This window comes from Lutra lutra, chromosome 1 (assembly GCF_902655055.1).
Source record: "Lutra lutra chromosome 1, mLutLut1.2, whole genome shotgun sequence".
Lineage (NCBI taxonomy): Eukaryota > Metazoa > Chordata > Mammalia > Carnivora > Mustelidae > Lutra > Lutra lutra.
Window position 1 is genome coordinate 215,415,803 of NC_062278.1, and position 25,533 is coordinate 215,441,335.

The 25,533-nt window shown below is 49.0% G+C and overlaps 1 protein-coding gene across 1 annotated transcript in view; it reads right to left on the minus strand.

The window, feature by feature from the left end:
* The window catches only part of LDLR (low density lipoprotein receptor), a 36,363-nt gene extending 14,699 nt beyond the window's left edge, over window positions 1-21,664 (minus strand). Inside the window, exons 1-7 of the mRNA XM_047702137.1 lie at window positions 21,485-21,664; window positions 8,988-9,110; window positions 8,453-8,575; window positions 5,801-6,187; window positions 3,189-3,311; window positions 1,632-1,754; window positions 40-159 (exon numbers count right to left, since the gene is read on the minus strand). Coding sequence (XP_047558093.1) covers window positions 40-159; window positions 1,632-1,754; window positions 3,189-3,311; window positions 5,801-6,187; window positions 8,453-8,575; window positions 8,988-9,110; window positions 21,485-21,551 — 1,066 coding nt within the window. The 5' untranslated portion in view covers window positions 21,552-21,664. The remainder of the gene's footprint in view (window positions 1-39; window positions 160-1,631; window positions 1,755-3,188; window positions 3,312-5,800; window positions 6,188-8,452; window positions 8,576-8,987; window positions 9,111-21,484) is intronic.
* Between the last annotated feature and the right edge of the window lie 3,869 nt (window positions 21,665-25,533).

Consider the following 25,533-nt stretch of genomic DNA (forward strand, 5'->3'; position numbering starts at 1 on the left):
GGACGGGGAGGCCAGGAGCCCACCCTGCTGGGGAATCACCTTCGCATCTTCGCTGGTCCACCAGCTGGAAACCCTCAGGACACAAGCACTCGTAGCCCACCTTGAGGTCATTGCAGATGTGGGAACACCCGCCCTTGTTGTCCAGACACTCGTTGGTCCCTGTGCCAGGTGGGGGGAGGGGGACGAAAGCAGAGACTGGTCACACTCAGCTCGTCGGCACCCCTGCACCATCTCCTCACCCTTATAATGATTGCTACAATGACTGGGGGACCAGGAAACTGCCATGTCCCCTAGGAGGACTTAACACAACCCCCATCATTTGCAGTGCCAGGAGGGAACCCGGAGGATATTCCACTGAGTGAATGCTATGGGTAGAGAAGGACAAATACTGCAGGATTCACTCCTAGCACATTCCCAGTGGAGTCAAAATCAGAGACAGGAAGTAGATGGGCGGCTGGCCTGGGTAGGGGAGGGGATGGGGAGTCAGCGCTTCCTGGGGCAGAGGTTCAGTGTGGGAAGATGAGAAAGTTCTGGAGACGGATGGTGGGGATGGCTGCATGACCTTGTGAGTCTGCTTAATGTCACTGAACTGGATGCTTAAAAATGGTTAAGATGGCGGCGCTTCAGTGGCTCAGTGGGTTAAGCCTCTTCTTTCGGCTCAGATCATGATCTCAGGGTCCTGGGATCGAGCCCCACATCAGGCTCTCTGCTCCGCAGGGAGCCTGTTCCCCACCCCCCTCTGCCTGCTTCTCTGCCTACTTGTGATCTCTCTCTCTCTCTGTGTGTGTGTCAAATAAATAAATAAATAATTTTTTAAAAAATGGTTAAGATGGTAAATCCTACTTTTTTTTTGATAAAACATATTTCAAAATATTCTTGATTATAAAAAACTAAAAAACCATGTTCCACAGGTGCATGTACTAACTCCCCAAAACCATACAGGTAGCTGAACTATAGCTGTGGAAACCGAGGCCTGGCCAGATTCCAAGACCTGCCCCATATCGCAGTGCTGGACCAGGCCCGGGGCACTCGGCGCTGGCACCCACGCCCTGGCTCTCTTTACAGGGCTTCAGCCCATGCCAGCCTACCAATCTGTTCCTGCATGCCCCCAAAGCTAAGAATGCTTATTGTTTTTAAAAAGTTGAAAAGAAAAATAAGGATCAAAAGCAAAACAGTATTTTGTGCCCCATGAACGGTTCAGACTTCAGTGTCCGTGATAAGGTTTGCTTGGAGCGCGGCCACAGGCGTTCATGTGCGCATGTGCATTTGTACGCCGTCTTCCGCCTGCAACTCAGCTCCTGCTGAACAGCTGTGACAGACCGTACAGCTGGTCAAGTCCACAATATTTACATGGCCACAGGTTATGGTGCACTGCTGAAACTTGACAAGCATCGCAACAGCCAACCCACAGCAGCCCTATGGTTGGGCCCTTACTGTCCCATCCTACAGATGTGAACACTTAAGTTTCTCCCCTAGGACCCCATGTCTGTGTTGCTGCAGAGCTAAAGCACTCACAGGCAGGGGTGGGCAGGAGACTTGCAGCCCCACAGCATAGCCACGTCTGGGTCCCAGCCCCAGCTCCCCATAAGACCCAGAGAGCTGTCTGCACCCGGGGGGTGGGGGGTGCTCACCACACTCCTTGAGGGGCTCATCCGACCAGTCCCGACAGTCCCTGACCGAATTGCACACTTTGTCCAGCGTGATGCATTCGCCGCTGTGGCACTTGAACTTGCTGGGCCCCTCGCACAGTGTCACTAAGAGCCAAAGAGGACGGTCAGGTACTTCCGAGAAGTTCATTTACACGAGATGATATGTAAATGTGTTCATAATTAAGATGTAAGAGTGTACTTAGTGTCATGGAAATAAACACTGAAGAATGGTAAAGGTGGTAAGTATTTTCTGTTAGATGTTGTTTACCACGATTGTCAAAAATTACATTATCAGATTTTAACTTCTTGTTCACAAAAGTTTGTTCGGGGGCGGGGGGGCACCTGGGTGGCTCAGTTGGTTAAACGTCCAACTGGATTTCAGTCAGATCAAGATCTCAGGATTGTGAGATCGAGTCCCGCCTTGGACTCTGCACTGGGCGTGAAGCCTGCTTAAGATTTCTCTTATCTCCCTCTCCCTCCCCGCCCTCATACACTCTGTCTCTAAAAATAAATAAACAGGGGCACCTCGGTGGCTCATTTGATTAAGTGACTGCCTTCGGCTCAGGTCATGATCCTGGGGTCCCAGGATTGAGTCCTGCATCGAGCTCCCTGCTCTGCAGGGAGTCTGCTTCTCCCTCTGACCCCCACCCCATGCTCTCTCATATAAATAAAATCTCAAAAAATAAATAAATAAGGGCGCCTGGGTGGCTCAGTCATTAGGCATCTGCCTTCAGCTCAGATCATGATCCCAGGATCCTAAGATCCAGCCCCGCCTCGGCCTCCCAGCTCAGCAGGGAACCTGCTTCTCCGTCTCCCACTCCCCCTGCTTGTGTTCCCTCTCTCGTCGTGTCTCTGTCAAATAAATAAGAAAAATATTTAAATAAATAAATAAATAAAATAAAAACTTTAAGGATAATAAATAAGGGGTGTCTAGGTGGCTCAGATGGTTAAGCGTCTGCCTTCTGCTCAGGTCATGATGCCAATATCCAGGGATCCAGCCCCACAGCATGCTCCTGGCTCAGCGAGGAGTCTGCTTCTCCCTCTCCCTCTCCCCCTGCTCATGCTCTCTCTCTCTCTCTCTGTCTCAAATAAATAAAAAAAATCTTTTAAAAAAAATTGTTAAAAGAACAAATAATAAAAAAATAAAAGTATTCTCCTTATGTTCCATGATTTTACCACAATTAAAACAATTTTTAAGTGAATTCTGCTGATAAACAACGGGGTTGCTCCTAGTGTCCCACCGTTAGGCCGGTGCTACTCCCTAAACTCCGAAGCCCGCCTCCTGGTTACAGGTGCGAGTTTCTCCCAGGGTCACTCCCAGGAGTGGAAATGTCACACCGTAAGCACAGGACAGTGCTTTACCTGCTGAGTTCAAAGACAGAAGCCCTGCATACTTTGGCCTCATTAGAATCTCACAGTCCTGAAACAGATGCTTTCGTGATGCTCATTGGTCAGATAAATGGAAGTGAGGTTCAGGGAGGGCAAGTAACTGGCCCGAGGACACATAGCGGGCACGGGGCTGCCCTGAGAGGAGCTTACCGTTGATGCATCCAAGCTCGTCGCTCGAGTCCTTACAGTCATATTCCTGGTCACACTGCCGGCTGCCATGGATACAGGTCCCGTCTGAGCACTGGAACTCATCAGGCCGGCATGTGGCCACAGCTAGGAAAGACAGGGCACATGCTGGTTTCTCTCAAGGAGCAGTGGGGGGGGGGGGGGGACAAACAACCTACCAGCTTTGAAGCAGCAATGTCCTGCCCGCCTCGGGCACCAGGGAAAGCAGATAACAAGAAAGATTTCAGATGTGGGGAAAAAACAAGTCCCACCACTTCCATGGGCAGGAGACAGTGGCTTATCCATTTTATCTGCTTCCCATCCGGAGAAGAAGTCTTCAGGGAACACCTGTCTTCACATTCTAAATTTTAACCAATGTAGTCTAATTTCTTTCTTTCTTTTTTTAAGGTGGGGGAAGGGCAGAGGGAGAGAGAGAGAATCTTAAGTAGGTTCCATGCCTAGCACAGAGCCTGACGCAGGGGTCAATCTCCCAACTCTGAGATCATGACCTGAGCTGAAATCAAGAGTCGGACCGAGCCACCCAGCCACCCCTAATCTATGTAGTTTTAGATTTTCTTTCATGGCAGTAGGTACTCTTTTCCTCAAAGAAGAAGAATCCCAGACAATCATAACTAAAGCCACAGAGCAAAGTTTGAAAAATAAGAAAGTGCGGGGAACACCCTAACAGCACCACTGAGTTTTCCTGGAGTTTCCTCCAATCTTTTCATATCTACATTTCTAAGAACACAAAAATAATTTTTTTTAAGATTTTCAGTCATCTCTACACCCAGTATGGGGCTTGAACTTACAACCTTGAGATCAAGAGTCACATGCTCTACTGACAGAGCCAGTCAGGCTCCCCAAGAACACATGATTTGTAAACACCTGGCAGGCCGACAGGCCACTCTCAGCAGAAAAGCAACGGCGCGTTCCCCAGTTAGACAGAAGCAGACCGGATAATGACAAATTCGGTCAGTGCCACTGCGTACAGCACAGTCTAACACTGTGAAGCAGGACAAATGTGCAGAAGAGGACACCGAGGACAAAAGACAAATTTTTAATTTTCATAGGTGTGTGTCCTCCGATTAGTCACCCCTCCTGTGCCTCAGTTTCCCCATCTGTAAAGAGTGGGGAAAGCCTGCTCACATAATGAGGATTAAGGGAGTTTGTGTTGAGTTTTAGTGCACACTGTATACAGTCATCCATTATTTTAAAATGTGACTTTTAGGGGTGCCTGGGTGGCTCAGTGGGTTCAAGCCTCTGCCTTCAGCTCAGGACATGATCTCAGGGTCCTGGGATTGAGCCCCACACTGGGCTCTCTGCTCGTCAGGGAGCCTGCTTCCTCCTCTCTCTGCCTGCCTCTCTGCCTACTTGAGATCTCTGTCTGTCAAATAAATAAATAAAATCTTTAAAAATAAATAAATAAAATTTAAAAATAAATAAATAAAATGTGACTTTTAGGGGTGCCTGGCGGGTTCTGTTGGAAGAGTGTGCAACTCTTGATCTCTGGGTTGTGAGTCTGAGCCCCAGGTGGGGTGCAGGGATTACTAAAAGCAAAACAAAACAAAACAAAAAAACAAACAAAAAAACGCCATAAACTTAAAAAAAAAAAAGTCTTTTTTTTTTTTTAAGTGATTCTTAAAAAGTCTAATACCATCTACACCGAGATTACAATTCTATGAAAACAGTGCACGGGGGCAAAGGTACCAAAGAAACCGGGACACGAAAACACGTTCTAGGTTCACAGGAGCTCCACCGCTGGCTTGGAAGTAACAGTGCCCCTTCAGGAATGACGGACTCAGGGCCAGGGTCTGGGTAGCACAATCCTTTATCTTCACGGCCCCCAACATGGGAGCCGCTCACCACGTGCGGCTACTTAACTTTCAATTCACAGAAGTGAACCAAAACAAAATATTCCCTTCTTTGCTTGCACGAGCTCCCGCATTGGGGGATGCCGACGTGGGAGGTCTCCACCACCCCCAGAAAGTTCAGTGGCATGGTGCGGTCTCCAGTCAAAAAAGCCTGCCAAGGCCAAAGCTCTTGCCCCATTCCGTGGGGAAAGAGAACACAGTGCAGGGAGGCGTAGTCCTTGGCCAGAGATCACCCACCAGGCCTGGAGCCCGGGATCTTGTCTGGACGAAGATAGTATTGCTGCTGTGACTTGCTCCCCTGGTCAAAAAAAGGGTGAACTCGGGGCGCTTGGGTGGCTCAGTGGGTGAAAGCCTCTGACTTCAGCTCAGGTCGTGATCCCAGGGTCCTGGGATCGAGCCCCAAGTCGGGGCTCTCTGCTCAGCAGGGAGCCTGCTTCCTCCTCTCTCGCTGCCTCTCTGCCTACTTATGATCTCTCTGTCAAATAAACAAATAAAATCTTAAAAAAAAGGGGGGGTGTGAAATCCACACTATTTGGAGTTAAAGACGGGGTCTCTGTTTATGGAGGCTTGCTCCTCCCTGTGATTGGGAACACGGGCAGAAACACAGAAGAAGACTGCAATTTCTGCAGCGGGACTTGGCATTGTCTAAGCACAGAAAGGCCGACCCGCCCCACCCCAGGGGGAGCACAGGGCCAGGGAAGAGGACCTCCCGCGCAGTGCCCTTACTGCAGTTCTCCTCGTCGGACTTGTCCTTGCAGTCGGGGCCGCCGTCACAGCGCCAGCTGGAGTGGATACATTCGCCGCTCTGGCAGTGAAACTCAAGGGCGGAGCACGGGCCGTTGTCGTATTGGGGGACTGAAAGCTTGCGGCCCTCGCAGTGCTGCGGCCACTCATCTGAGCCGTCCTTGCAGTCGGGGTCACCATCACAAGCCCACAGCTCGGGGATGCAGGCCGAGTTGTTGCACTGGAAGTTGGCAGGGCCACAGGTGGGCACGGGGCAGGACGCCTCGTCAGACCCATCCAAACAGTCCCGGTCCGAGTCACAGACAAAGTCCAGGGCGATGCACTTCCCATCCTGACAGCGGAACTCGTTCTGGGAGCACGTCTTGGGTACTGCAGGGGTGGGTGGGAAAGGACAACCCGGTCACCAGAGAGTCCCCTCTTCTCGTGAACAGTCATTTTACAGATGAGGACACTGAGTCCAGGAAAGCCCAGACCTCAGTCGGAGACCCTGCAGAGGCCCCCGGATAGGAAACCCCTGCAAGGTCAGCCTCCCCAGCCCACTCCTAGGGCCCCTCTGTGCCTCAGTTGCCCCATTTGTACCTGGGCCAGGCCCAAGGGAAGCATTATTTAAGAGTCTGCTGTTGGGACACCCGGGTGGCTCAGTTGTTAAGCATCTGCCTGCAGCTCAGGTCACGATCCCAGGGTCCTGGGATCGAGCCCCGCATTGCTAAGTGGGGAGCCTGCTTCTCCCTCTGCCTGCGGCTCTCTCTGCTTGTGCTCAAGCTCTTGCTCTCTCTGACAAACAAAAAAATCTAAAAAAGTTTGCTGCTATTATTAAAAGAAACACCTGCCAAAATGTGGTGATTGTGGGACATGAAGGAGGTGCTGGCCACCACTGCAGTGGTGCTCATTTTGTAATATGTATGTGTATCCAATCATCACCTACTCCTTTTTTTTTTTTGAGAGAGAGAGAGTACACACAAAGCGGGTGGGAGAAGCAGAGGAAGAGGGAGAGAGAGAATCTTAAGCAGACTCCATGGCCAGCACAGAGCCTGCTTGGGGTTCCATCTCATGATCCTGAGATCATGACCCGAGATGAAACCAAGAGACTGAGCTACCCAGGTGCTCCCCCCATCCAAAAGAATTTTTTTTTAAAGATTTTATTTATGTATTTGACAGAGATCACAAGTAGGGAGAGAGGCAGGCAGAAAGTGGGGGAGGGGGAAGCAGGCTCCCCGCCGAGCGGAGAGCCCAATGCAGGGCCAGTTCCCAGGACTCCGAGATCACGACCTGAGCCAAACGCAGAGGCTTAACCCATGAGCCACCCAGGCACCCCCAAAAGGATTTTTTAAAAAGTGGTGGTTGGGGGGCATCTGGGTGACTTGGTTGGTTGAATGGTTGTGTGTCCAACTGCTGATTTCAGCTCAGGTCATGATCTTACCACGATCTCAGCCCCACACCAGGCTCCACGCTCAGCACAGAGTTGGATTTGGGTTCTCTGTCCCTCTCCCTCCCACTCACTCTCTCAAATAAGTAAGTAAAATCTTTAGGGTGTGGAAAAAAAAGAAACTGGCAACTTAAAAAAAATTTCTTTTTTTAGGGGTGCCTGGGTGGCTCAGTTTGTTGGGCAACTGCCTTCAGCTGGGGTCCTGATCCCAGGGTCGTGGGATCGAGCCCTGCATGGGGCTCCCTGCTCGGTGGAGAGCCTGCTTCTCCCTCTACCTGCTACTCTACCTGCTTGTGCTCTCTGTCAAATAAATAAATAAAATTTTTTAAAAATTTTGTTTTTTTAAATTAATTCTCCCCCCCAATCTACTCTTTAAACTTACATAATGTTGTATGTCAATTATATCACAACAAAGCTGGAAGGAAAAACAAGGTACGTGGGAAAAGAACACTCCATTCTATTTCTAAATGTTCCCCGAGGAGGTGTTTCGTCAGGCGACCATTAAGCCCAGTGAGACACACATTTCTCAAGTGAACGTATGTGAACACACGCATGTTGCTTTTTTAATTATTATTTTTATGGATTTTTAAATTTTCTGAACTTGAAGATCTGACATTATCTTATTTAAATTTTTCCCGCTTATTTTTCTCAGAGCCCTACTCCATTAAAAAACAAAACAAAACAAAACTCTACAACTCAGTAACTAACTAACTAACACTGCAGAGCCAAGACAGACACCCCGCTCTCCAACGTGCCTCCCCCTCCAGGACTCTTGGCCCTGTTTCTCCCCAGAAGCCACAACCCAGTGAAGCTTTCCTCTTCCTGGTGGTCAGCTGAGCAATATGGTCTCAGCCGATGACACCTACTGTGTGCTCAGCCGCCCAGGGTGGCTGGTGGTGGTCACAGTGGTTCACCAGTGATGGGCCACACAGTTGGGGTCAGGGGACACTTGGCAGGGACAGCCTGAGTATGCTGACCACCCTAAGAGGTGGCACCAACCCTATGCCCTGCATTGCTGTGTGGGCAAAGTAGGGTTCAAACGCACAAGGGGGCTTGGTGGAAGCTTCTAGAAGAGGGACTGAAGAGCCGATCCGGAGCTCAGCTGGGGCTGGACGGCCTGGGACAGCAACTGTAACTGCACCTGGGGACCGGGACGGCAGGGACCCAGTGGGGCCAGTGCATGGCTGTGGGGGAAGGGAACAACTTACAACAGCCTTGCTCGTCCGAGCCATTCTCGCAGTCCACCTGGCCGTCACATCTCCAGAACTGAGGGATGCAGCGGTTGACACGGCCTCCGCAGCTGAAGTCCCCCGACTTACAGGTGACAGACACTGTGGGAGAAACGGGACTGAGCCTTTCCTCCCCCAATCAGTCACTCCAGACCCCGCTTCGTGGAACAAAAACACAGTTTTCAGAAACAGGGTGCCAAGCCCAACTTTCTGGGCCCCTTCCCAAAAAATCAGACATAAAGGGATGGAAACCTTAGAAGGAGAGAGAGGTGACGGCTGTACAGTACTGTGACCATATAAATATCACTGAACTGGTTCCTTTAAAATGGTTAATTTTACGTTATGTGAATTTCACCTCATTTTTTTTTTTGAGCTGGCAAAGTTCCAGAAATATCGCTTCCCCCAAGTCCCAATTCATGGCTGAACACATCAGCCTGCTGGCTGCTGTTCACCTGTCTGTCACCCACTCTCATCAAAAAGGGCAGGAAGTGTGTCACGCCCAAAGGGGACTCACTGCAGGTCTCCTGGGACTCATCTGAGGCATCTGGGCATTCGGCGCTCCCATCACAAACCCACTTGTAGGAGATGCACTTCCCATCTTGGCACTGGAACTCGTTTCTGCCACATTTGTCTTCCACTGAGAGAGAAGGGAAGAGGAAGGACCATTCAGCGCCAGAATCGGAAACTGACAACACCACCTGTGTGTTTCTATTTCCTGCCAGCTGCAGAATGAACCAGAAATAGAATCTGATCCTTCCCAGGAAATAAAACACACACAACACATTTCATGAACCACAAGTGCAGCGGAGGATGCAAAGAACAGATCTAGAAGAGTGACTTGCCCATGGTGTGTGAAACTTGACATAACGGTTGTTGAGTCCAGTGTATGAACCCACTGAGATAGGAAACAAGATCATCTAACGTCCCTGCCCATGAAAAATGAAAATAATTTAAATGATTTAACATATTACAAACCTGTACTGGCAACAGTAATGAGGAAAATTGAGAGTGTGAAATCATTCAGCAGAAGGAAAAATGAGGGGTCAACTCCAATAGGCAGGGAGGAAATATAAAGAGATAAAAATTGTGAGAAATTATGAATACAGAGGTCAGAGAACAGATGCTTGAGCAAAAATAATCATAAAATGGAAGGTCAGATCAAAAGAAATGGAACAGAGACAGTAGCAAAAGACATAATAAGAGCAACTTTTTCTAGGAAAGCAAAGACTCAGATTTTTTTTTTTTTAAGGATTTTATTTATCTGACAGAGAGAGAGCCACGAGCAGGGGGAGTGGCAGGCAGAGGGAGAAGCAGGCTTTCCACTGAGCAGGGAGCCCGAGGTGGGACTCGAACTCAAGCCCCTGGGATCATGACCTGAGGAGCTGAAGGCAGAAGCTTAACTGACTGAGCCACCCAGTCATCCATAAAGACTCAGATTTTTTTTTAAAGGTTTTTATTTATTTATTTGATAGACAGAGATTACAAGTAGTCAGAGAGGTAGGCAGAGAGAGAGGAGGAAGCAGGCTCCCTGCCAAGCAGAGAACCTGATGTGGGGCTCAATCCCAGGACCCTGAGACCATGACCCGAGCAGAAGGCAAAGGCTTTAACCCACTGAGCCACCCAGGTGCCCCAAAGATTCAGATTTTTAGGTAAAAATGAGGACAAGTAAATTTGAGGGTAATTTCCTAAAACCCGTTGATTTTTGCATTTTGGAAAAGAGAGCATAGTAATATTGACTGCATTTTGTCTTAAGTATTATACTTTGATTCAGAATGCACAGTTCTATGTGCACGGGAATAAAGCAAACTTGTTATTAGTGATACCTGGTAATAAAAAGCTTTTAATCTCTAAGTATAAACTTTGATGCCCAATGTAAAATAAAACAATGTGGCTAATAAAAATTATGATCTGGTTTTTCTCATCATGGTTTATGAATAAATAAGCAAACAGGACCAAAATAAAAAACAGAAGAAGCAGGATTTTCCTATTGTCAGATGTTCTGTAGGCAAATACAGGTATGTTAAGTTTTGACTGATGGTTACAATTTTCTTTTTTTTTTAAGATTTTATTTATTTGACAGTGAGAGACACAGTGAGAGAGGGAACACAAGCAGGGGGAGTGGGAGAGGGAGAAGCAGGCTCCCCGCCAAGCGGAGAGCCCGATGTGGGGCAATCTAGGACCCTGGGATCATGACCTGAGCCGAAGGCAGACGCTTAACTAAGCCACCCAGGTGCCCCGATTATTATAAGTTCAATTATATAAGTTATTATATATTATTATAAGTTCCAATTATTATAAGTTCCATTCTTTTTGTTTTTAAGATTTTTATTTATTTATTTGACAGAGATCACAGGCAGGCAGAGAGAGAGGAGGAAGCAGGCTCCCCACCCAGCAGAAAGCCCAATGTGGGGCTCAATCCCAGAACCCCAGACCATGACCTCAGCCAAAGGCAGGCCGCCTGGGTTTCTCGAGAAACCCAGGCGGCCTGCACAAAGGTACTTAATGAATACATGATAACGTGAAGAAGAAATCACATCTCCAGAAATTTATTCCACAGCTGGGAAAATCTTCCAGACAAAAAGAAGAGGAAAGCATACAGGCGCCTGACTGGCTCAGTGGGTAGAGCATGTGACTCTTGATCTTGGGTTTGAGTTTGACCCCCATTTGGGTATAGAGATTACTTAAAAATAGAATCTTTGGGACGCCTGGGTGGCTCAGTTGGTTAAGCGGCTGCCTTCGGCTCAGGTCATGATCCCAGCGTCCTGGGATCGAGTCCCACATCGGGCTCCTTGCTCGGCAGGGAACCTGCTTCTCCCTCTGCCTCTGCCTGCCTCTCAGCCTACTTGTGATCTCTCTCTCTCTCTCTGACAAATAAATAAATAAAATCTTAAAAAAAAAAAAAAAAAGAATATTTAAGGGGCGCCTGGGTGGCTCAGGGGTTAAGCCTCTGCCTTCAGCTCAGGTCGTGGTCTCGGGGGCCTGGGATCGAGCCCTGCATCGGGCTCTCTGTTCAGCGGGAAGCCTGCTTCCCCCTCTCTCTCTGCCTGCCTCTCTGCCTACTTGTGATCTCTCTGTCAAATAAATAAAAAATATCTTAAAAAATGTGAGATCGAGGGCGCCTGGGTGGCTCAGTGGGTTAAGCCACTGCCTTCCGCTCAGGTCATGATCTCAGGGTCCTGGGATCAAGTCCCACATCGGGCTCTCTGCTCAGCAGGAAGCCTGCTTCCCTCTCTCTTTCTCTCTGCCTGCCTCTCCGTCTACTTGTGATCTCTCTCTGTCAAATAAATAAATAAAAAATCTTTAAAAAAAAAAAATGTGAGATCGAGCCCTGGATTGGGCTCTACGGTCAGCGTGTGTTTGAGATTCTCCCTCCCTCTGCCCGCAGCCCTGCCCAGGTGCTCATGTGCTCACGCTCTCTCTCTCTCTCTCAAGTAAACAAATCTTAAAAACAAAAACAAAAAAAAACCCCGGCCTTCCCTGCCCTAGGATTTAAAATCCTAGGAAGCTATCACGAAAAAAATATATTTTTTAAATATTTATAAACTTTTTTTTATAGATTCTATTTATGTATTTGACAGACAGAAATCACAAGTAGGCAGAGAGGCAGGCAGAGAGAGAGGAGGAAGCAGGCTCCCCGCTGAGCAGAGAGCCCAATGCGGGGCTCGATCCCAGGACCCTGAGATCATGACCTGAGCCGAAGGCAGAGGCTTTAACCCACTGAGCCACCCAGGTACCCCTAAAGTGTTAAGTATTTTTAGCTCATCTTGTTCAACATCTTGCTTTTCTGTGGAGTTTATTTTACGATGTACGTAATACAGTAGCAGTAGTCTACATGAATAATTATATTGGGGAGAACATAGCGGGGTTTTTTTTGTTTTGTTTTTTGTTTTATTTTATTTTATTTTTTTTTAAGATTTTATTTATTTATTTGACAGAGATCACAAGTAGCCAGAGAAGCAGGCAGAGAGAGAGGAGGAAGCAGGCTCCCCGCCGAGCAGAGAGCCTGATGCAGGGCTCGATCCCATGACCCTGGGATCATGACCTGAGCTGAAGGCAAAGGCTTTAACCCACTGAGCCACCCAGGCGCCCCTGTTTTTTGTTTTAAACCAGTGGAGGTATGTGACTGAAAGAGTCTGGAAAGCAACTGGTTAAGACAATGATGAAAGACTTCAGGGCCAAATGCAACATGGATTTCTGGACTGGGTCCCGAAAGAAGAAAGGGAAAAGTTGGTGAAATCCAAATGAAGTCTAGAGTTAACAGTAATGGACCAACATTAAACTCCTAGCTTTATGCTTTGTTTTGTTTAAGACTTATTTATTAGAGGGGCGCCTGGGCGGCTCAGTGGGGTAAAGCCTCTGCCTTCGGCTCAGGTCATGATCTCAGGCTCCTGGGATGGAGCCCCACATCGGGCTCTCTGCTCAGCAGGGAGCCTACTTCCTCCTCTCTCTCTGCCTACTTGTGATCTCTGTCTGTCAAATAAATAAATAAAATCTTTAATTAAAAAAAAAAGACTTATTTATTAGAGAGAGCACAAACAGGGAGAGGGGTTGAGGGAGTGGAGAAGCAGACTCCCTGCTGATCAGGGAGCCCAACTCGGGGCTTGATCCCAGGACTCTGGGATCATGACCTGAGCTGAAGACAGAAGCTTAAATGACTGAGCCACCCAGGGGCCCCAAACTCTTAGTTTTGACAAATATACCATTGTCTGTAAGATGTTAGCATTGGGGGAATCTGGATGCGGGGTTTTTTTTTTTTAAGATTTTTTTTTTTTTTTTTTTTTAGTTTATTTATTTGTCAGAGAGAGAGGGAGAGAGAGCAAGCACAGGCAGACAGAATGGCAGGCAGAGGCAGAGGGAGAAGCAGGCTCCCCGATGAGCAAGGAGCCCGATGTGGGACTCGATCCCAGGATGCTGGGATCATGACCTGAGCTGAAGGCAGCTGCTTAACCAACTGAGCCACCCAGGCGTCCCTGGATGCAGGTTCTAAAAGAATTCTCTGCAGTATCTTTGCAACTTTTCTGTAAATCTAATATAATTCCAAAATAAAAAGGGTATTTTTAGTAAGTCCTCCTTCAGGATAGGGCACCTGGTTGGCTCAGTTGGTTAAGTGTCTGCCTTTGGCTCAGATTGAGTCTGACATCGGACTCCCTGCTCAGCAGGGAGTCTGCTTCTCGACCCTCCCCCCCTTCTCATGCTCTCTCTCTCTCATTCTTGCTCTCTCTCAAATAAATAAAATCTTAAAAAAAAAAAGAGTCCTTCCTTCAGGTGAAAGCTTACATATATTAGAACGCTTCTGTTCTTTAGGATGAACAAGGAGGGTCAATAAAGATTTGTGGAGCATGGGGTGGGGCAGGCGGAGAAGAAAACCTTTAGGGGTTGACATCACGGGAAACCAAGTCATTAAAATGACAAAGCTCAAGGTGCCTGGGTGGCTCAGTGGGTTAAAGCCTCTGCCTTCGGCTGGGGTCATGATCCTAGGGTCCTGGGATCGAGTTCCACATCGGGCTCTCTGCTTGGCAGGGAGCCTCCTTCCCCCTCTCTCTGTGCCTGCCTCTCTGCCTACTTGTGATCTCTGTCTGTCAGATAAATAAATAAAATCTTTAAAAAAAGAGAGAGAGAGAAAGCTCATGCCATTCTTGGCCAAAATGGGACAACTGTGGTCTCCATCCACATTAATGTCAAGACATTAGGGGGCAGAGAGTGAAGGTGACCCACGGCGGATCCAAAAGGACCTACCTAGTACTACCTTTCCAAGCTCATGGGTATCTGGGCAGCCCTCTTTCCAGCCCATTGCCTTCCATACACACATATGCAGACATCTGTCTTCCCCATAAATTGCTGACCTGAAAGTTTGCCTACAAGCAACGAAGGGGGCGATGACCTTGAGATCACTAGATTTCACCAACGGTTCCCTGCCCCAAAAGCAACGTGAATTACAACACTGCAGAAGGGACTTTCTCCTGCCCCTTCCACAATGAACCTTGTGATCCATATTCTGCCTCCATGCTGAATCCCGTAAAAGTTTCACAGCCTCAGAGCCCAAATTCCTGCAGCTTGGTCCCGACTCTCCTAATTTTTTTCTCCCCTGCAATCATCCAGATTGCAGCTTCCTGGAAGACCCTGGGCCAAAACCATCTAGCTGTACTGCTTCCAAATCCCTGACCCGTAGAAACTGTGAGATAGTAAATGCATGTTGTTGTTGTTGCTTTTAAGATTATTTATTTTAAAGAGAGAGAGAGAGAGAGCACGAGTGGGAAAGGCAAATGGGAAAGGAGAGAGAACCTCAAGCAGACTCCACGATGAGTGAGAAGCCTAATGCGGGGCTCGATCCCCCAACCCTGAGATCATGACCTGACCCGAAACCAAGGAGTTGGATACTTAACGGACTGCACCGCCCAAGTGCCCCCAAATGTGTTGTTGTTGTTGTTGTTGTTTAAAGAGTTTATTTATTTATTTGATAGACAGAGATCAGATCTCTGTCTAGTAGGCAGAGAGGCAGGCAGAGAGAGAAGGGGAAGCAGGCTCCCTGCTGAGCAGAGAGCCTGACATGGGGCTCGATCCCAGGACCCTGAGATCATGACCTGAACCGAAGGCAGAGGCTTAACCCACTGAGCACCCAGGCACCCCTAAATGTGTGTTGTTCTAAGTCACTAAGTTTGGGGGTAATCTGCTTGACTAACAGTTAAACTTTGAAGCGGACCTTCCAAAAAACTGGGTTTGCACCCCCAGGAGCTCCTAAAACATCCATTTCTCACTCTTACCACACTACAGGAAAATCACCTCTTTACTTGCATGTCTCCCCACTAAATTTAAAAACCCCCGAGGGCAAGGAATGTCCTTTTCATCCTTGCAGCACCACACAGGCATGGGCCAATGCCTGACACAGTTGCAATAATTTTGTGCAATAGGTATGGGGAAAATCAGAGCCAGGTCCCTCACCGTCCCACGCAAAGGGCTGGGAAAGGGGGAACACTTCTAATCTCTACCTTGTAAGAGGGTAACAGGGCAGAACCCGCAAAGTTCAAGTTAAAGTGCAACATTTCTGGGACCTGGAAGAAATACTGGCACAGGTGCAAGACAATGCTAAGTTCAAGGAATTCCAAAGCCCTACTTAGGCGAAAAGAAGGGAACAGCTGGCGTAGTTTAAAATAGGACCGCAAGGGGCATCTGCGTGGCACAACTGGTTGAGCGGCTCCAGACCCCTTGATCATTTTCACCAGGCTTGGACCTGATCCTGAAGCTGGGCTGAGTGCCCTGGGGCTGCGGACATTGGGACCCAGTTTAAAAACCACCTTCCTAGTGGCACCTGGCCACCTCCATCAGTGGGGATGGAACTCTTGATCTCAGGGTATTGAGTTTAAGCTCCATATTGGACGTAGAGATTATTTAAAAATAAAATCTTTTTGGGGCGCCTGGGTGGCTCAGTGGGTTAAAGCCTCTGCCTTCGGCTCAGGTCATGATCCCAGGGTCCTGGGATCGAGCCCCGCATCGGGCTCTCAGCTCAGCGGGGAGCCTGCTTCTCTCTCTCTCTGCCTGCCTCTCTGCCTGCTTGTGATCTCTCTCTGTCAAATAAATAAATAAAATCTTTTTAAAAAATGCTCTTTTATTATTATTATTATTTTAAAGTTTTATTTATTTGAGAGAAAGAGGAAAGAGAGAGACTGAGCAGGAGTGTGGTGCGGTGGGGAGAGGGGCAGAGGGAGAGGAAGAAGCAAGCTCCCCGCTGAGCAGGGAAACCACTTCAGGGCTCGATCCCAGGACCCCAGGATCATGACCTGAGCCAAAGGCAGATGCTTAGTGACTGAGCCACTTAGGCGCCCCCAAAAAGCTATTTTAACTCAAATAACTATTTACTTACTTTTAATTTATTATCTAATTATTTACATACAGGCATACCTTGCAGGTTCAGTTTCCGGTCACCCCAACAAAATGAGTATCGCAATAAAGCGAGTCCAATGAATTGGCCTTCTCAGTGCATACAGCAGCTATGTTTACACTAAATTACCAAAATGTGACACAGAGACATAAAGTGAGTAATAAGTGCAGGAAAAACCTCGACTTGCTCCACGAGGGGAGCAAAACTTTCCATGTGTGCAGAAAGGCAGTATCTGAGAAGCATAAGAAAAGGAGGTGTAGGGACGCCTGGGTGGCTCAGTTGGTTGGACGACTGCCTTTGGCTCAGGTCATGATCCCGGAGTGCTGGGATCGAGTCCCGCATCGGGCTCCCAGCTCCACGGGGAGTCTGCTTCTCTCTCTGACCTTCTCCTCGCTCATGCTCTCTCTCACTGTCTCTCTCTCAAATAAATAAATAAAATCTTTAAAAAAAAAAAAAAAAGAAAAGAAAAGGAGGTGTGTCTGCGGGGGGCGCCTGACAGGCCAGGTCTGAGGAGTGCTCGACTCGATCTCAGGGGTCATGGGTTCAAGCCCCACTCTGGGTGCAGAGATGACCTAAATAAATCAAAGGGTTTTGTTGTTGTTGTTGTTGTTTTTAAGATCCCATCTATTTATTTGATAGACAGAGATCACAAGTAGGCAGAGAGGCAGGCAGAGAGAGAGGAAGGGAAGCAGGCTCCCCGCTGAGCAGAGAGCCCAATGCGGGGGTTCGATCCCAGGGCCCTGAGATCATGACCTGAGCCAAAGGCAGAGGCTTTAACCCACTGAGCCATCCAGGCGCCCCTATACCTCATTTTTAAAAAGATTTTATTTATTTGACAGAGCTACTGAGCAAGTGAGCGAGAGAGAACACAAGCAGGGGAGCAGCAGACAGAGGGAGGCAAGGGCCTTGAGGTGTTATTACTATTCTCAGTCTTTCCGGTGACATGTTTTGTTGGTAAAATAGGGCTTTGTGCAAAGGTTGGGAGGCCAGAGCAGCGGATTAGTGGTAATGGAGGTTGTGGTGCCCTGGGGAAGGCAGGAGAGCCTCATTACGACGAACGGCCCTTGCCTGAACTTCCTTTTTCATTTTTTCTGAGAGTCCCGACATTCCAGTTGCCTGTGCCACCCCCTGTGCCACTAGTGAGATGTGAGTCATATCCGGTTTTCAGTTTTCTGGGTAATTACAATTCAACCGTGAGTCAGTGGGGTGAGGGGTGAACCGGGGTCCGAGGGAGTCATCCTGTTGAGATCAGTAGTTGGGCAATTCGGTTATCAGTTTGTGTAACCACAGCACATTCCAAAGCTTAACACATTCCCTTCTCTCTTATTTTTTCTCTTACTCATTCTCCTTTTCACCTGGGCTGTCCAACACAACTTCCAAATATTTGCTAGCCAAAGATGGGGGAAGACCTCACCATCAGGAAGACCCCGCCCTTACTTTTTATCAGGACAGGTCATCCAAGAGCTAGCCCACAGCTCTGGACAAGGTTTGAATAAAAAGCTAAGAGTGGGGGCGCCTGGGTGGCTCAGTGGGTTAAGCCTCTGCCTTCGGCTCGGGTCATGATCTCAGGGTCCTGGGATCGAGCCCTGCATTGGGCTCTCTGTTCAGCGGGGAGCCTGCTTCCCCTTCTCTCTCTGCCTACTTGTGATCTCTCTCTCTCTCTCTGTCAAATAAATAAATAAATAAATCTTTAAAAAAAAAAAAAAGCTAAGAGGGGCACCTGGGTGGCTCAGTGGGTTAAAGCCTCTGCCTTCGGCTCAGGTCATGATCTCAGGGCCCTGGGATCGAGCCGGCATCAGGATCTCTGCTTAACAGGGAGCCTGCTTCCTCCTCTCTTTCTGCCTGCTTCTCTGCCTACTTGTGATCTCTGTCTCTCAAATAAATAAATAAAATCTTTACCAAAAAAACAAAAAGCTAATGAATTTTACTGTTAACAGGTGTAGCCAGGCAACAGTCAGCTGGGAAATTAATCAATCCCATGGCCTTCCTAGTGGGGACAGGGATCAGGAACAGCAAGTGCCGAGAGACAGGACATCACATGGGTGTTCCCACAGCAGACAGCACCGTTCTGAGCAAGGGTACAGTTAGCCGCATCACCGTCCTGTTAGCCGCATCACCACCCGAGGAAACCTCAGGGCTTCCTCCCTGTTGGACAAGCAAGGTTTGTGTTTTACTTGTCGGTTTCACTTGAATTCCAGTAAAAGCAAACTGGAGCGCCCACTCCACTATCTCCTCATGCTGGGGATGCCTAAAATTACACAGAAACCACACACCCACCCCCCAAGTGCCTAAATCTCTAAACGCTAGCCTTTAAGTCTCTCCTGTCACATGCGACAAGCCAGGAACAAGGTCATTGAAACAGAAAAGGAGACTGCCCAGTTCTGCTTTTTCTCCAGCATGCAAATGAGGTGGTAAAATGCTTTCTATGTTTTCTTTCCCATGCTACTGAAGATGTTCCTCAGGAGAATCAAAATTATAGAAAAAAGAAATGGCTGGTGCTAACAGACTCAGCGGAATACGAATGAGAAATCAATTTGCCAGTGTGTTTTTCCAAACTAGGTGATGCCAAGGCATTTTCCTCAGGCATGATCTCAGTGGAAGATTTTGTGGTCGGCTCCTTTGGGGAGGGCTTTGTTTCTGTGATGGTTCCTTGCTGCTTACTTCCACAGTGTCTTATCAACAAATGTGACGTCCTTGACAGCCCAGGGAGGGAAAGTGTGGAAGCTATTATTGTGCTTAACAAGGGATAAGAAGGCCGTCAAAGCCCTAAGCAATAAAGGCATCTAGATTAGGATCTTATCAAGGGAGGAATCCTACAGATTAGAGCCGAAATATCCTGGAAAGGCAGAATGATCCACGTAATTCCCCTTAAAGGTCTGTAGTCTCAAAAAAGGTTCTCCCTTTCTCCAGTGTTGCCCCGCAAGAAAAGTGTGCCCACCAATGACCAATGAATCTCCCCAGGGCGTGTTGCTGAAACAGACACAGCTCTTAGCGAGATGCTCCGCTCTTCTGAATTTGGGTGTGCCCTGGGCACACAGGATACTCCGCACACAACTGTTAAGTGGTTTGGATCTGGCTAAGTGAAGGCATGCAGTCCAGATTCCAACAACTCCCATTTCCAAGGAAAAAGAACAAGAAATCCCATCCCCCTCCTACCCCCCCCACCCCCAAAATGCTTTAAAGACCGCTAAGGAGCACACTGGGGCAGCCAGGGCTGTTAACACCAGAGAAGTAGCTTCTGGCCCTCAGGAGTCTGGGGAACACATCAGGACTCTGAGCCTCCCTGAGGACATGGGAGGCCACTCACTGAGAGAGAAAACTGAAGTAAAGCAACACATCCTGCTCAAGGCATCACCGCCCCGAATTCCTCTTAGGGATGAAAAAAATCAAGAGCCGAGAGAATCGAAAGAGAGAGCTTTCAGGAGGTGCATTTCCAATTTGGGGGGCACAGCTCATCAAAGGAACACCAAAATTGGACAAATCAAGCAGCGGACCCCAGAGCAGCTCTGGACAAGACTAGAATCCCAGTCAGGGCTTGAAGGGCTAAGCACCCGGGTCCCACTGGCCCTTCCCAAAACTGCTCCTCCTGCAGTTGTATCAGAACCCCAAGGAGAGCGGAAACTAAAGCCAGCAACCGCATCTTGCTCAAGACTCGACTGCCATGATTTCCTCCTAGGGATGGAGTCCATCAGCGTTTGAATACAAGTCAATTAAATGCCTCTTGACAAGCTATGCTCCCCCCTCAAAACGCAACTCGGTGGCGGAGTTAATCCCAACAATCCCCGGCAGCAACCTCAGGGAAAACCGATGTGTCACTGATAGGAATTCCACGAGGTCACAGCTCCCGGCACAAAGCCGCCCCTCCCCTCCCGTCAATACAAAAAGTTTCCCGCAATCCTGTTATCAGAGAATCCCAATTCTTTTCGGGGCTACTCGGGTTCTAAGTAGGAAATGAACCATTTATCTCAGATCCAGGGCGAGGTCAAATGCCTCCGGCAACTCACTTAGTATATGTGCTGCCGAAGCGAGCACCCGGCAACTCACTTAGAGCCACTGGGTAACTCAGGACCGCTAGCACCAACTAACCTCGCTCAACTAAACCCATTCAGAAGCTTCTGAACAAAAAAAGGCCACCCTGAGGGATCCGTCCGACGTTGCCGCCTCCCGGTCCCTGCCCCGGTGGAAGGTCTCCGCGTATTTCCCTTCGGGGGCGACCGAGGAGGGGCGGGCGTTTCGGAGGTCACGTTTCGGCTCCGGGAGGAACGGAGGCCCTGAGGGTGGCCTGGGGGCGCGTAGGTGAATTCGACCCAGGCCGGGGCAGCGAGGGCGGCCTCCAGGACAAAAGGGGCTCGCCTGTGCTCGCGGAGGAGACTTCGGGGGCCCGGGACGCGTCGCCCGCTTTGTTGTGACAGGCAACCGGGACGGACACTAGGGAACGCGGGCGGTCGCCTCACCTGAGCCAAGGGCAGTGGGAGTCCCCAGCCTCACCTCGAGCGTCGCCCCGCGCGCCCCCCCAACGCCGCATCCGCCGCCCCCTATTGGCCAAGGGGAGTGGCTCGAGGCTCGCGTGTTCCGATCGCGCCCAATGGGAGCTCAGGAACTGGCCCTCGGGGGCCGGAGGCGGGGCTGGGGGCGGTGGCCACCGGCCGAAGCGCGCGTGCGGCGCCGGGGAGGAAACAACGCGTCGGACCCCGGGCTCCAGGGCAGCCCTGGAGGGTTACAAAGCCACCTGAGCCGCCTGGGACATTTCTGTCCGCGGGGGGACGCGAGGGCGCCCGCAGAGAACCCCCCCCAGGCTGAGCCCCCGAGGTCCTGGTAGTCCTCACCCCAGAACAACTCGGTGGGGGCGTCCCTGCCTCCCTACGGCTGGAGGGGCCCGTGTCCCGCTTTGAAGAAGGGGGTCCCCCCATCTGGCGGAGACTCCTGGGAAAAGCCTCACCTGCTTCTCGTGACCTCCCCACATCTCCAAACCCTCGCAGTCCTTCAACCGTTTGGATGGGACTAAGTGCCGTTTTCCCCACGCATCTTTCAAGGATGGGGTGGTTTTCCGCAGCTCCCAGAGTCACCAAGGGGCTCCCCGAGTTCTGGGGGGGGGTCACACCCCATGGCATGCGGACGCTTGGAGCCAGCCTTACCTGCCGCCCCCATCGCTGCGAGGAGCAGGGCGGCGGTCCAGCACAGCCCCCAGCCTGCGGGTCTCATGCTCCCAGCCTCCGCCCTCGAAAGCGCCAGCCCCGGGCTCAGTCCGTAAAGTCCGTGCGGGAAAGGCGGGCTTCGAGCCGTCAGGTGGCAAATGCGTGCGGGGCCCCAGTCATTTGCAGCATTTCTATGAGAGTTTCCTCGCAGGGGGAGGAGCTTGCGGTGGGGTGATTTTCGAATATCTTCGCCTCACTGCGGGAGGAGGAGTTTCGAGAGGAGGAGTTTGGAACGGCCCGCGACTCGGGCTGGTTAACCCTTGAAGTCCTGACTCGGATTCCAGTCTTTTCCAAAACTTGCTTCCAAATCATCTAACAGGCTAACGACCATCTATCTCCCCTCTGCCTCCAACGGAAAAACGAGATGTCAGAAACTTTACCCTTTCCTTTCTCTACTTGCTTTTTCCTTTCTAGGAATCGTATATATAGATTTTAACTGAGTTTAATCCCGTATAGTTTTGAGACGATTCTTCAGAATTGGTCTAAACAGGACTCGGTGAGGAATTTAAATAAAATCTTCACAAATGTTTCAGCCCCAAACTGATCTTGTCTTGTGGGATCCAGCACTTGGATGAATACCAGCGAAAGCATCTCTAAAATCAATTTATCCGTCCGGGGTCTGGACATAAATACGGATTTGTTCTTTTAGGAGAAAATGTTCAACAGGCTGCTGCTTCCTCTCCCCAAAGCAAAAATCAAAATAAGGGTGCCCGGGTGGTTCAGTGGGTTAAGCCTCTGCCTTCAGCTCTGGTCCTGGTCTCAGGGTCCTGGGATCGGCCCCAAGTTGGGGGTCTCTGCTGGGCAGGGAGCCTGCTTCCCTTCCTCTCTCTGCCTGCCTCTCTGCCTACTTGTGATCTCTCTCTCTCTCTGTCAAATAAATAAATAAAATATTTTTTTAAAAAATCAGAATAAAACAGTTTTTAGCGTTGAACCTGATTGCCTTAATCACAGAGGGCTGATGGAGAACAGCTTTTAAGAATCAGAGTCATGGGGCACCTGGGTGGCTCAGTGGGTTAAAGCCTCTGCCTTCTGCTCAGGTCATGATCCCAGGGTCCTGGGATCAAGCCCCACATCCCTGCTCTGCCGGGAACCTGCTTCCCCCTCTCTCTCTGCCTGCCTCTCTGCCTACTTGTGATCTTTGTCTGTCAAATAAATAATAAAATCTTAAAAAAAAAAAAAAGAAAGAATCAGAGTCTTGAGGGCACCTGGGTGGCTCAGTGGGTTAAAGTTCTGCCTTCGGCTCAGGTCATGATCCCAGGGTCCTGGGATCCAGCCCAGCAGCTCCTCATTGGGCTCTCTGCTTATGGGGAGCCTGTTTCTCCCTCTCCCTCTGCCTGCTGCTTCCCCTGCTTGTGCATGCTCTCTGTCTCCGTCAAATAAATAAAATCTTGGGCGCTTGGGGTCTCAGATGGTCAAGCCTCTGCCTTCTGCTTGGGTCATGATCCCGGGGGTCCTGAGACTGAGTCCCACATCTGGCTCCCTGCTCAGGGGGAAGCCTACTTCTCCCTCTGCCTCTCTCTGTCTCTCATGAATAAATAAATAAAATCTTAAAAAAAAAAAAAGCCTTGAAAAAAAAAAAGAATCAGTCTCCTTTGGGATTCATGAAGTTTCCAAGACCCCTTGCCAAAAAGGCACCTGTGAGAATCTTGCCTGAACCCCATAAAGGGTCTGGCAAATCTTGGTGGGTCCCCCAGGAATAAGCAAAGTCCTCTGAAGTTTTACAGACTGAGCTTGGCTGAATGTACTAATCTCTCAGCAGGCTTTTGGGGAAACCCCCCCCCCCAGAGGAGGCAAAAAAAGAAGTAGAAAGGGGACAACTGAACCCTCAGAGGGAAAAAAAAGGGGGTGATTAATCCAGAGTAAGAAAGAGCAGTTAAGAGCCCCAGCTTCAGAATCAGACAGACCCTGGGTGAGTAAATGAGCTTTTCCAAGGTGGAAAGGGGAGGAAATAATGCTTGTTTCCTTTACTTGGCAGGTTCTGTGAGGGGGTCAAATGAGATAATTAGCAATTACTTAGGAAAATTTGTGGGGTTTTATTTTGTTTTTTAAGATTTTTATTTATTTATTTGATAGTGCACAGGCAGGGGGAGCTGCAGGGAGAGGGAGAAGCAGGCTCCTTACTGAGCAGGGAACCCAACTTCGGGCTGGAACCCAGCTCAGGGCTTGATCCCAGGACCCTAGGATCATGACCTGAGCTGAAACATGATGCGCCCCTTTTCTTGAGGATTTTATTTTTAAGTCATTTCCACACCCAATGTGAGGCTCAAATTTACAACCCCAAGATCCAGAGTCACATGCCGTATTGATAGCCCGAGAAGCACCCTTCAAATTTCTCATTTTTATGCTGTTATTCTCACTGCTTTTTAAAAAAAACTTACAGAGATCACAAGTAGGCAGAGAGGCAGGCAGACAGAGAGGGGGAAGCAGGCTCCCCACTGAGCAGAGATCCCTGAGATCATGACTTGAGCTGAAGGCAGAGGCTTTAACCCACTGAGCCACTCAGGCGTCCCAACACTGCCACGGTTTTGGAAACCTGTATTGCACCTTCAATCTAATAATAAATATTAGGTGTTGTTTTTTTTTAATTTTTTTTTTAAGATTTTATTTATTTATTTGACAGAGAGATCACAAGCAGGCAGAGAGGCAGGCAGAGAGAGAGGAGGAAGCAGGCTCCCTGCTGAGCAGAGAGCCCGATGCGGGACTCGATCCCAGGACTCTGAGATCATGACCCGAGCCGAAGGCAGCGGCTTAACCCACTGAGCCACCCAGGCGCCCCAAGGTGTTTTTTTTTTTATATTAGTTTTCTAAACAAACAAAAATCCTTCCACAGAATCCATTTCATTTGAAAGTGGCTGGGCTTGCATAATCCTCATTCCAATGGACACCCTGCCTTGTCCTGGTTTTTACCTCTAATTCATGGGGAGGCTCAGACCAGAGTGAGCCTCTGCCCAGAGGCACCTGGCCTTTGGCAGAAGTGAGCCATGCCAGCTGCAGCCTGCCTTTTGGCCCAGAAGTCTGCAGAGAGGTAAGTATTCATGGGGACCTTGGCGTGTTCCCGTAGGTGTGATCAAGGACCTGACTCTATGGGGCCTTCAGTTATCTCCATCAGACGCCCATTAGCCACGTGAGAGCCGAGGCCCTGGATTCCATCTCCAGCGCCTGGCTCTGGTAAGGTAAGGAAAATAAGGGAAAATAAAGGAATTATCATTGGCAAGGCTGCCGTATCAGAGATGCACTGTTTCTGAATTCCACTTCTGTTAGGATTTTGATAATGCAGAACTCAACTTTGATCCCCAGCTGATAGTCTTTCCTTTCAAACATAACAGATGGGGGCGCCTGGGTGGCTCAATCCATTAAGCGCCTACCTTCTGCTCAGGTTGTGAGATCAAGCCCCATGTTGGGCTCTGTGCCCAGAGCAGAGTCTGCTTGGGATTCTCTCTCTCCCTCTGCCCCTTACCTCTGTCTTCAAGGGCTCACTAAAAGAGTAAATAAATAAATGAATAAATACGTGAATGAATAAATAAATAAAATATAATATAAAAAAAAAACTTCCACAATGAAAGCTAAAAAACATTACTGAGTGAAATTCAGGGGTGCCTAGCTGTCTGAGTCAGTTAAGAGCCTGCCTTTGACTCAAGGTCATGATCCTGGGGTCCTGGAATCGAGCCCTGCATTGGTCTCCCTGCTCAGCTGGGGAGTCTCCTTTTCCCTCTGCCTACTGCTCCCCCTGCTTGTGCTCTCACACACTCTCTCCCTCTGTCAAATAAATAAACAGAATCTTTTAAAAAATTTAAAAAGACAAATAAATGGAAAGACATCACAGGTTCATTGATTGGAAGACTTCATATTGTTAGTGTCACCACTACCCAAAGCACTCTACAGATTCAGTGTAATCCTTATCAAATGTCCCATGATGTTATTAGCAGAAATAGAAAAATTCACCCTAAAATTCATATAGAATCTCAAGAGACCCCAAATAAACAAAATGA